Here is a 12621-nt window from a genome sequence, read left to right as displayed (position 1 = left end):
GCATCTTTATTTTATGAGTCCCCAGTCTTAAGGATGTCTCTGAGACAGCTTCTCTAGCTGCCATCTTTCTGTTTATTTAACAGACCACTGCAGGAAACCCATACAACTTCCAGGCTCCTAAGATGATCCCAACTCATGAACTGCAGTGTCTCTGTGTCCTGGCAGTGCCCAACTGCTCTTTCTTTCCTTCTTTTGAGAAAAGGAAAAGAAGATGGGAAAAATATTAAGAGTTTAAAGTAATCTGAGGCCTTCTCTCTCTTTCCCCCTCCCCTCCTCCCGCACCAAATGAATCTTAGATTTGTCATTTAAGAAACAAAAATGCTTGTGGAAGTTTCACAGGAGCATATTTTTTTATATAAATTTTTATTAAATAAACATTTAAAAACAGGTTGAACACAGTGTGACTTTTCTGGCTGTTATTTTGCCATACATACTATACCATATGCCATATATCTTCCTAGTCATTGATCTTTTATACCATTTACATATTGCATTTTATACTATTTACATATTTATAGATTTACATACATATTTACGTCTATTTATAACATAACTTCCATTTCCATTCTTATTTCATATTCTTTCTGATCTCTATCTTACGCTCACTTTGAGGTTGGAAATCTACACTTTCTCTCTTCTAGACGAGCTTTCTCTGTTCTGAGAAAGGAGCATTTTTCGTAGGGTAACCTGTATCTGCTTTTGCCTATACAGGTGAAACTCGAAAAATTAGAATATCGTGCAAAAGTTCATTTATTTCAGTAATGCAACTTAAAAGGTGAACCTAATATATGAGATAGACTCATTACATGCAAAACAAGATAGTTCAAGCCGTGATATGTCATAACTGTGATGATTATGGCTTACAGCTCATGAAAACCCCAAATCCACAATCTCAGAAAATTAGAATATTACATGCAATCAATAAAACAAGGATTGTACATAGAACAATATCGGACCTCTGAAAAGTATAAGCATGCATATGTACTCAGTACTTGGTTTGGGCCCCTTTTGCANTAATTTTCTGAGATTGTGGATTTGGGGTTTTCATGAGCTGTAAGCCATAATCATCACAGTTATGACACATCACGGCTTGAACTATCTTGCTTTGCATGTAATGAGTCTATCTCATATATTAGGTTCACCTTTTAAGTTGCATTACTGAAATAAATGAACTTTTGCACGATATTCTAATTTTTCGAGTTTCACCTGTACTCATCAAACACCTGTTAGAGATGGAGAAGTCAGCTGAGAATGTTTCTTTTATGATCCTGGTCTCATCTTTAGTAAAACAGACACTGCAGTTAGAAAAAGAAAATCAGACTGTCAGAGGTAAAAATGGGGATTGTTAGAATTCCTTTTTGAAATAATATTCATGTTCCTACTGAAACAAAGCACCTTATTTTCAACTGACTTGGATCCAGAAAAAAAGGTATTTTTTTCAACATATACAGCAGGGCTCCTGTCTTTGGACTCCACTTTTATTGATTATATCTGACACCACCACCCTTTGGGTAGCTAACCAAAAATGGTGATCAACACTGAAGTAATTTTCATGGAAATCCATGGGACTTATATATTAAATGGGTGCTGAATTGGTTGACTTTTGTTTAATATAATAAATTCTGTAAGCTTGAGTTACAGAAGTGTGGTGTGTGTGTGTGTGTGTGTGTACACGCGTGCACAAGGCAAAGTGCATGTTGCAGCTTAGAAGCAAATGCTATTCTTTAAAGATTAAGATGTCAAAGCAACTGAATATAGACAATGTCACAGAATGTGATTCAGGAGAATTTCTTTTTTCCTTACATGAAAGATAGCCAATCACAGCCTCTTTCTGTACAAAGTGGAAGTTTTGTGAGTACTTTACATAGAAGCATTTGTACATCCATAATATGCCCATGTGTTTGCTTACTTGTGAGAAAGAGGACCAAGAAGACTAGCATCTTCTGAAAGAAAGCAGGCATCGTGGCTGTCAGTTCTGTTTCATGTAGTACCCTGTAAAAAGAAAACCAAAACCAGTGATGCATAGGAATCTGGAGAGTAGGCAGTATATGCCATGGCCAAGAGTAGATTAATAAATATTAATATATTAGAGCCATATTAATTTAATGAATTAATAACTAATTAATTGGGGTTGTATATGGCAGCCAAGGTAGTGGCTATCCGCTTTAATGGAGAGAAGCAATCGGCAAACAAAATTCGAGCTAACCTTGTCTTTAGTTTGAAAAATCAGTATTGGTGTCAAATGCCTCCACAATGCAAATCTTTGCACTTGGTACTGATTCAAGAAAACAGATGGCGTTTCTTGCTTTTTACCCTCTTAACAATATTGGTTTAGTAGGGCTTAGAGCTCATTGTTGTGGGAAGAAGTCACAAAATCCAAGCAGCAGCTTGAAGCCTGCACAACTTTAGTTTTGGAAAAGTGCTGGCACTGAATCATAACCACAACATCCCAATGTAATGAGATAAGAAGCATCTTGTGACCACTTTTCATAATTTCTTATGTCATCTGAGGTCAATTTACTTTACAATTTGGACATAGCAGCTGAATGAGTTGTATATCTATGAAAACCACTATATCTTACTTTTTCCCTTTTTTGTATGTGGTGATTCATGTTCCGAGTCCCACACATGTTCTCTAGATGGATGACAATCAATGCTACTTATTTGGGCTATGTAGAGCTTTGGACTTGGAGATAAAGAATTGTTCTATAGCATGCTCTAAAGTCCTTTTTCTTGTCTTTGAAACAGCATGTGTGTTTAGGTACTGTAGGTATACTCATATTTACAAAGTGCCCATAAGTAAATGTTTGTGGCATATGTAAGTTCTACTTCCATTTTATAAGTGAAAAATTGACCACCAAGAAACTAGAGTGAGCAGACTGCCTTCTCAGGTAAGGTTTCGAGTCTGTATCATTTTTCCGATGGAAGAACAGCAACAGAAAAAGGATTTAGAGGAAAAAAAATTGCAACATTCTAGGAAAGTCTTTTGCAACTATCCTTACTTTTGAAGGGAACGGAATAAAGAACTTGTGATACCATCATCTGATACTTTTGATAGTTCTTGTTATTCCAGATTTATTGCCATGCAGGCAACATCTTATGCCTCTGAGATTAGCTTTTGTTTTTTTAATGGGGTGCTTTAATTTACAACCTGACTGAAAGGGGCATTGTCTTACCTGAACGCCTTTTCTCAGCAGGATGGTGTAGAGTCCACTGATTGGGTTATTTCAGCCTTCCTGCTCAGACTAAGACAAAAATACTTTGCCACGCCTCCCTCTGGGTGTGTCTTCCCCAGTTTTTGTTGAGGCGAAGTATCCAGACGCAAGGCTCCAAACACAAAAAGGAGAACAAACACATGCCTAGACAATGACAAACAGGGTGGGCGTGGACTCTACACCATCTTGCTGAGAAAAGGCATTCAGGTAAGACAACGCCCCTTTCTCCAGCAGAATGGGTATAGAGTCCACTGATTGGGACATACCAAAGCCGCTCATGTCCCTGTAGGGAGGGAGGTCTAGGCTTGTGTCCCTTGAGAAGAAACTACTTGCTGTAGAACTCGTCTACCAAAAGCAGCTTCTGCTGCTGCAAAGCGGTCAATCCTATAATGCTTAATGAAGGAAGAGGGGGAGGACCAAGTCGCTGCCCTACAAATCTCCTTGAGCAAAGCCTGGGTAGACCAGGCTGCTGAGGCTGCCGCACTGCGCGTGGAGTGGGCCGTGATTTGAGAAGGGACTGTGAAATGTAAGCCCTTGTAATACAAGCCCTAATCCACTGTCCAATGGTAGAAGAAGAGACCTTCCTGCCCATCGCAGATGGCTGGAAGGACACGAATAAAGCCTCTGACTTCCTGAAGGCCGAGGTTCTTTTAATGTAATGGCGCAGGGTCCTGCGCACGTCCAGCATATGCCACCGTCTCTCCAGATGATGGGAAGGGTTAGGACAGAAGTTAGGGAGTACCAGATCCTGGGATCAATGGAACCCTGTATTGACCTTTGGAATGAATGCAGGGTCCAATCTGAGGACCACCCTGTCCTCGTGGAATGTGCATAGATCCTCCCTCACCAATAGAGTGGCTAATTCTGAAATCCTCCTGGCCGATGTAATAGCCACCAAGGCGGCCACCTTCAAGATGAGAAGGTGGAGGGAGCAAATATTCAGCGGTTCGAATGGAGGAGAAGTTAATGCCTGCAGCACCTTGGACAAATCCCAGGATGGGTAACAATGGACCGTAGGTGGACCGGCGTTAACCGCACCTTTGAGAAATGCACCAACCGCTGGGTGGTGAGACAGGGAAGCTTGGTTGTCACAAGTGAGAACCGTCGATAATGCTGCTATCTGCCTGCATATAGTGCTGGCTGACAGTCCCCTATTTAATCCCTCAAGTAGATAATCCAATATATCTGGGATAGTGAATGAAAGCGGCGAGAGCCGATGCCGGTTACACCAAGAACAGAAGTTTCTCCAAGTGGCATCGTAGATCCTATTGGTTGATGGACGCCGTGAGGCTTGGATAACTGAGATCACCCCGGAGGAATAGGAGTGTCTAGTTAGACTCTCCCGCTCAAGTGCCAAGCTTGGAGATTCCCCTGGCTGAGAGCTACTCGGTCCGGGGGGGATTCTCCACGGTGGCGAGAGCGACAGGTCCACCAGGTCGGCAAACCATGGGCGTCTTGGCCAATATGGAGCAATTAGAATTAGCTCCGCCTGTTCTTGGAGAAGCTTGCGAATAGTCGCTTGTAGTAACGGAAGGGGAGGGAAGGCATAAAGTACGCCCTCCGGCCATACGCTCTGGAGGGCGTCCGTTCCCTCCGCCCCCCTTGACGGGAATCTGGAAAGGAACCTGGGGAGCTGTGTATTGTCCGGGGAGGCGAAGAGATCTAGGATAGGGTGGCCGAACCTGTGGGATATCTCCCTGAACAAGTGTGGATCCAGTTTCCACTCTGAGTGATCCACAGTTGCCCTTCTCAGGGAGTCCGCCTGTTGATGTGCCTCCCCCGAAATGTGTTCCACTTTGATGGAGCTCAAAGTGGACTCTGCCCAAAGTCCCAAGGCCAGGGCTTCCTGCATGAGTGGCCAAGAGTGGGTCCCTTCTTGTTTGTTTACGTGAGCCTTGGCCGCAATGTTGTCTGTCAGGATCAACACATGTTTCCCTGACACAAGGGAGGAGAACTTTTGGAGAGCCAGGTGAATGGCCCTGAGCTCCAGCCAATTGATGTTGTGAGCCAGGTCTGACCTGGACCACCGACCCTGCGCTAAGTGGATGTGAAGATGTGCCCCCCAACCGAACAGACTGGCGTCTGTGGTCAGGGTGGTCCTGATCGGTTCTTTGAAAAGAGTGCCTTTGGTCAAGGCAGACGAGGTCCACCATAGAAGTGAAGATAGGGTGTGATGGGGAACCCTGGCTTTCCTCTTGGAGGCACTGATGTTGAGTCTCTGAAAGGGAAGGAGGAACCATTGGAGGCTCCTGGAGTGGAGCCTGGCCCATGGAACGATGCCCATGCAGGAGATCATCTTCCCCAGGAGTTGAGAGAGTTGTACCAGAGGTACCCTCTTTTCCCTGCGGATCTCCTGGGCCAGCATCCGAATGCTGACCTGGCGCTCCGGAGAGAGATAGACTTTGCATAGGTTCGAATCTATCAGTGCTCCCAGATGGAGCAGATTTCTTGTGGGTGTTGTGTGACTCTTTTTGAAGTTCACGGAGAACCCGTGATCCTGAAGTGTTTGGATTGTGATTTCCAGGTCCGACTGGGCTGAGTGGAAGGATCTGGACTGTAAAGTATATCGTCCAGGTAACACTGTACTCGCACGGGCCTCATCCTTAGATGAGCCGCCAGCACGGTCAAGATCTTTGTGAAGACCCTCGGAGCCGAAGAGAGACCGAAGGGGAGGGCCCGATACTGGTAGTGCTGGTGCGCATAACAGAACCACAGGGACCTGCGGTGTTCCTGGAGGATTGGAATGTGGAGGTAAGCCTCTGTCAGGTCGATGGAGGAAAGGAAGTCACCTTTCCTGATGCTTGCCAAGATGGACTTTAGGGTCTGCATCTTGAACTTCCTGTAAGTTAGGAAGTAATTTAGCCCCTTCAGGTCCAGTATCGCCCTCCATCCTCCTGAGGCCTTGGGGACTACGAACAGGATGGAGTAGAACCCCATTCCTATCTGGTCCTGCGGTACCCTTTCTATGGCCCTGATGTCTAGTAAGTGTGCGATGGCTGTCAAGACTAGGTGAGCCTTTAAAGAATTGTTTGAAACCGGGCAATGTATGAAACGATCTGGGGGAGAAGATCGAAACTCTAGGGAGAGACCGTGTCTTATGGTCTCCCGGACCCAAGCGTCCGTAGTTGTGTCCTCCCAGATGTCGTAAAACAGTGCCAGCCAACCCCCAATGGGGTAGTCCTCCTTGGCGTCACTTGGACTGCCTGTATGGCCGACTGCCTGAGCCCCTGAAAGGACGTTTGGTCTGGGACTGGCCCCTGGCTCCACTGATCTGGCGGTCCTGCTGTCGATCCTGCCTGGAAGGATAGGATCTTGAGCCTCTGGGCCAATCCCAGGACTGCCCTGCCCGAAAGGGCTGTCTCCACTCCCAGGAACCACCGGGGCGAAAAGTCAGTCTACGGTAATCTGCTTGGGGTCGCCTATCTGCTTTTTTGGATGGGTGAGCCAAGACTTTGCGCTTGTCCTTGTCTTCAATGACATGACATGAGGTTCCAGAACTGCATCGAATAAGTGCGTTCCACTATACCTGGAAGTTGACAGGCGCCACTTTGACTTCAAGTCAGTGCGCCACTGCTTCAACCAGAGAAGCCTACGGGACGCCACAGTGGCAGCAACGGATCTGGCCGAGCACCTGGCCGAATGCAAAGATGCATCCGCAATGTACTCGGAAGCTGCCACAATCTTGCCTAGTGTTTGGTGCGCCCTGAACGCCTGGAGATCCTGCAGCCACATTATCGCTGAATGTGCAAAGAAGGAGGATGAGGTTGCCGCCCTTATGGCCCAAGCCGAAGATTGGTGAGCTCTGCGAAGTGAGAACTCGAACTTTTTGTCCTCCGCCTTCAAGAATTCAGCCATGTCCCCAGGAATGGCGGTGTTGGAGAACAGAGATGTTAGAGGAGCGTCCACAGTCGGAACTTCGTGGATATGGCCTTCAAGAGAAGAGACCGAAATATGGAAGGGTCGAAGAGGCCCGAAGACGTCACCTGCTCAGGTGTTGGGTCCTCCTCCTCAGACAATGGGGTGTCTGCTACTTCCAGGTCTATTGATCCCTCCTCTCCTAATTGTGAGGAGGTCTCTGAAACATCAGAATCAGGTCTTGTGTCATGTTCCTCCTGGGGCTGGGGAATAGACGTGGGAGGAGAAGGATGTGACTGCGCCTGGCTACGGCCAGTGGATGACATAAACTGTTTGAACGCATGATGCATGAAAGCCTGGAATTGGTTCTGGGACCACATTTCCCCTTGTTCCCTGGAGCTGGCCCCAACCTCCATTGAGGCGCACCTGCTCTCTGGTGTTTGGTGTGAAGGTGAAGAGGAGGAACGATGAGGGCCAACCTGCTCAGTTTCCCCCTGAGGAGACCAAGACCGTGGGGCATCCTGTGAGGATTCGAATTGAGGCTCTAATGAAGGAAAGTCCAGTGGAGCGGGGGAAACCAATTCAGCCCCACTGGACCTGAGCCTCTGTGCCTTGGAGAATACTCTCTCCAGTGCTAAGTGTCTCCTCGAGGCCTCTTGCTCGGCTGTTTTAGAAATTTCCTTTGGAGCCAAATGTTTGGTTTTAGCCTTTTTCTTCTTTGTCCCCACTTCCAATTCCTCTGATCTGCGTTTTGTTTGTGCAGGGGGGACACTGGCTTGCGTTGCCTGGGGCGAGGAACTGTCTGCCATTGTAGTCTAGGTACTCCTGGACAGTTGTACCTAGAGGTGGGGGGAACCCAATACGCAGATCAACCGGTCAGAGATAGAAAACTGATCCTCACTCTGAACAGTTATCAATGGCAAGAACAGCCAGACAGTGTTCTAATGCTGTCTGCACAGGCCCTGTGACTAAAGGTCACTGACTAAACTGGAACAGGTGGCCAAAAAAGGGTATCTCTTCGCTCTTCTCTTGCAGATCCAAAGGACCAGATGTGAACACCTTAATCTGCTTAAATGCAGATGAGCCCCAATCCTGGGATAGCACCCACGAATATCACAGCACTTGCTGTGGATATGAGAAAAAATATCTTCCCCCCTGAATGGGCCTGCTCACAGACCAAGGCACTCAGGCAATAATAATGATGCTGCAGTGAAGCCAAGTAGGCCTTCAAAATGGTGTCTGCCACATGGGCCTGCAAAAATAGCGGCCTCGCTATGACCATGAGGTCAAAATGGCGGCCGCGAGGCTTCCGAGCCTCCCGAGGATCGCAAGGCAAAGTTAGGAACTTGGAGGGAGAACCAATTACTTGGCAGCAGGCAAAACGGAAAATAAACGATCCCTGATTCCCCCCCCCCCCGTTCCCAGAGCACTTGCGTTTGTAGCACAGCCCCTGCTGCGATCCGGTAATGGCTGCAGTCAGGAAAATTCCTTCGAGGCTCGACGCGATGAAAAAACGCTCAGGAGGCCTCCTCGTACAATGCCGATCCCCGCTGCCCAGCTGATCAGCGGGATCGCGAAGAGCCTCAGTTCGTCGGGAAGGAAGCTCCCAACCGATCGGAGTCTGCAGCCTGCAGCCTCCCTCTTCCGAGCCCCAAGGGGCAGCAGAGGTGCAAGGACAGAGTCCTTATCCCCTCAGAACAGTCCCAAACGAAGGGAAGAATTTAGAGGAGGAGGCCAAATTAGTCCAATTGATTTTAGAAATTAAATTAAGCTTATCCAATTAAATCTATAAGAATCCAAGTCAATTCTAGCCTAGCTAGGAGCCTTAAATAAAGCGTTTTGCTGAGCTCGAGACTAAGACAAAAACTGGGGAAGACACACCCAGAGGGAGGCGTGGCAAAGTTTTTTTGTCTTAGTCTGAGCAGGAAGGCTGAAATAACCCAATCAGTGGACTCTACACCCATTCTGCTGGAGAAAAAACATGATTCTGGGAAACTTAGGTGGATCCTTGGGCATATTTAGTTGCCTTCTCAACACAGTTTCATATCCAAATCTAGAAATACAATAGGGTTGTGAGGCTCTGTGTTGATTCTATAAAGAAAACTATATTCCATTCCCATTTAACCGCAGCTTCTACTGGCAGCCTAAAAACTGTACAATGTAATGGAGGGTACAAATCCTTCTACACAAGAAAATTCCTCTTAATTCAATGTATTTATTTTTCACATCTCCCTCAAAAGATATAATTAAAAAGCTTTAAAGCTTCACTTTGTTCCCACTAAACTTAGACATCGGAGGGGATATAAAGTCTATCAGATGACATTGCATTGACAGTTCTAATTATCATCAATACTACTGGGAAATATTTTCACTCCTATGCCTCTCTGAAAATTATGGAACAGACTATCTTTTCAACCCAAGCACAGAGATGGGAACGTGGAATGAATGGAAAGTATGTTATTGATCATGAATTCCTATTACTATCAACTATAATAACATGTTTTAAACATCTGTTCCAACTGTGCTGATCCTTATTATGCAGATGCATCATGTAGGAATGTGAAAGCCTGAGGAACACTGGAAAGACCAATAGGAATTACAGCATTTTGGATTTAAAGGCAAAAAGTTGTTCCTTGAGGAGTAGCTGGATGATCCTTAGAAGTTGCAGACAGCTTCTACATGCTCCAAAGCTCCTACCTTTTTGCTGTGAGTTTGAATTGTTGCATACATTTAGAGATTATGCAAATTACAAAAGATGGCAGCATGCCAGGGACTATCCATATCCATAGAGGGGCAGAAGGATGATTAAGTTGATGTCAGCAACATCATGATGTCACAACACGTCCCATCCATTTTCTAGATGCCCCAAAGAGATAGAGTTGTGGCATGACAGTATCTTAGAAGCAGCTATTAAAAACAGTAGAATTAGCTTGGGAAATAAATGGCTGCCTACTGCTAAGGGGAGATACTTTATAGTTTTGAAGAGTAACCTGAAAATTATCTGCAGCTAGGAAGGGGCTACTTGCCTGTGAGTTTAACTCTTTCTGTAACACTTAAGCAGAACTTTTCATTTTGCATAGATCTAGATGTCCTAAGTTGTAGCTATTTCTACAACTGGACGTCTATTTCTTTAAAAAAGCAACTTCCTTATGCTTAGATATTAGCACCAATATAATTTAAACGGCACATTGCACTAATGGCCTTGTGGGGTAATGTTTATTTTTCAGGAATTAAGGAATAGCAATAGGATGAAGCACAAGTAGAAGAGTGTGTAACCTTTCCCAGTCCCAACTGTTCCCCCTGAAATTCCTTATTAATGCAAGAAGAAAACAGTATTAAGCAGCCTTTAAACTTGCTTAATAAATGGCGATCATGCTATTATCTTATTATTTCCAACAGTGGAGCGCACTACACTGTCTAGGTTTCAGGAAGAACTGAAAGGTCACAAGGATGCAAACATTTTTTGATTTTCATGGAAGTAAACCAGGCCCAAACTTTAATGCAACAGTAGCATGTGGGTGTTAGCTATTAACCAGGGCATGCTCTGGCCTGTTTTGGTTACATGCTCAGCATGTTAAAGAAATGAATTCTTAAATGATGTGTGATCATCATCTATTTTTGTCTTGCTCAGCTTGAATTAATTGATTTACCAGTAAATCCCAATGTGTTTCTGATTTATTCAGCAACTTTTTCCCCAAAGCCTTGGGATTCTTTCTTTTCCTGCTTTCCCAGGTTTTGTCTACAAGAAGAATTTGCTTCCTGTTTATTTAGCTTTGGGAACATTTGTGTGCCCTAAATTGCCTAACTGCATCTACATCTAAATCCACTCAAAATAATCCTGATCTAAAATAAGCTTTTTATTGTATAGCAGCTCAGAGTTATTTCAACTATAATCTGAATTTATGAACAGATTCTATGTTTCCTCCTAATTTTACCCAGGATAAAGTTCTACAATGTTATGCCAGATGAACGAATATCTATTTCATTTATTCAAAACAAGTTTGAATACTACTGTTGATGTTTTCTTAGCTGATGAGTTTAAGAAAAATAGTAAGTTATCACTAAAAAAAATAGAACTGTTGGATCATCGTGATCATTGTTCAACAAAAATGAACCTCAGGCAGCATTAAACTGATACTAAAATTTCTATATATATAGAACAGCAGCAAATTGTTATGTTCTCTGTTCTCTGACATAACAATCAAAGTCAGATTGGTGCCAAATAAGTTTAGTGGGGACGATATTGCAGGTTTGGTTCACCATTATCAAAAGGATAATCTCTCCACTTGTCCAATCATATATGGTGCAGGAAAGATAGCCTTCCCGAGTGACTTTGACTAGCTACAGTACTATCTCTTAAGACCAATCTTAGGGGACAGTCTGAACAGTCCATTCTGAATAGGTGGAACACACTTGCTAAAAACATCTCTCTCCTTGAGACCCACGCGTGTGATTGCAGAAAGTAAAAGAAACAATGCAATAGAAAACATTAAGAAAAAAGTGAGCTATATTATGGAAAAGAAGAGGACGTGGCATTACAGATGTGAATTGAACAAGCATTAGCACGTTTATACTCAGAGACAATATAAAGAAATGTTTGTAAGATCAGTTGTGCTGATCCTGACCCAGATTGTACAAAGGTATAGCTTTCTGGTGTAGGTTGGAGTTTGGCTAGAGTTGCCTTTAAGTGCCTCACTTTTTCCTCTAGTAATTCACGTAGTTTACATTTGTTCTTGCATCAATTTTGTATTTATGTAAAGAACCAAGTTGCCCAAACTGTTATTTATCAACTGTATTTGCTAGTAAAACTGATGTTAGTTGTAACTGAAGTTACAAAACTAGTACTAGAGGATGGGAGTATCATTCTTTGATGTTCTGGCTGTTCTGTTTTTTATCTGTTGCAGTGGAAGGCCTCAAGTATGCAGAATGTAAGACAATGTGGTTTTAAAAAAAGGTCCTTACATTAAACTTCTCTTTTTTACAGTTTTGACTTGGTGAGAAAGACATCAAAGTGGTTTACTCCTCTTATGAGAGCACTATCTTTCTTTTATGAGCCCCTTTCCCAGAAAAGTTCAGCATGTCACACTATCCACAGAGAACCAGTATTTCCAACACTTGAAAAAAAATGGCTCTTTCTGTCTACTCATGTTATTTATATAAAAGGTTTTAAAGCCTAGTCACAGAATCAGTGTTTCATTCAAAGGCCATATGGATTCCATCAAATGCTGCCTGTTTGACCTTGCCAGACAGAATACAAATAATTAGCGTCACACATTTGCATCTGGAGATAGGGAGGCGTATCAGGGAGTTGAGGTTGCCTCTGGATAAGCAAGACATGATAACAAGGGTTGTAATGATAAACAGTACTTGAGTTACCCTGGGAAAAGAGAATTGAGAAGAAATTATTGAAAATTAGATGGCAAGGCTTGCATGCAGAACCAGTGGAAACTGAAGCAAAGCTAGATAATGTGTGCCCAATGATAACCATGCTAATATTATTAGGCAAATATTTACAACCCTGGATCTTATTAAAGCAGAACTTTTTTCTTTT

At 43.9% G+C, this 12621-nt stretch overlaps 1 protein-coding gene across 1 annotated transcript in view; it reads right to left on the bottom strand.

The window, feature by feature from the left end:
- Positions 1-12621, bottom strand: part of LOC107294993 (platelet-derived growth factor receptor beta) — a 102785-nt gene that overhangs the window by 50876 nt on the left and 39288 nt on the right. The window contains exon 2 of the mRNA XM_015824278.1: positions 1910-1992. Coding sequence (XP_015679764.1) covers positions 1910-1961 — 52 coding nt within the window. The 5' untranslated portion in view covers positions 1962-1992. The remainder of the gene's footprint in view (positions 1-1909; positions 1993-12621) is intronic.

The sequence above is a fragment of the Protobothrops mucrosquamatus genome, unplaced genomic scaffold, assembly GCF_001527695.2.
Source record: "Protobothrops mucrosquamatus isolate PMUCROS unplaced genomic scaffold, P.Mucros_1.0 scaffold2179, whole genome shotgun sequence".
Taxonomy (NCBI): Eukaryota; Metazoa; Chordata; class Lepidosauria; order Squamata; family Viperidae; genus Protobothrops; species Protobothrops mucrosquamatus.
The sequence above is the reverse complement of the archived record's forward strand: the minus strand, read 5'-3'. Positions and strand labels throughout refer to the sequence as shown.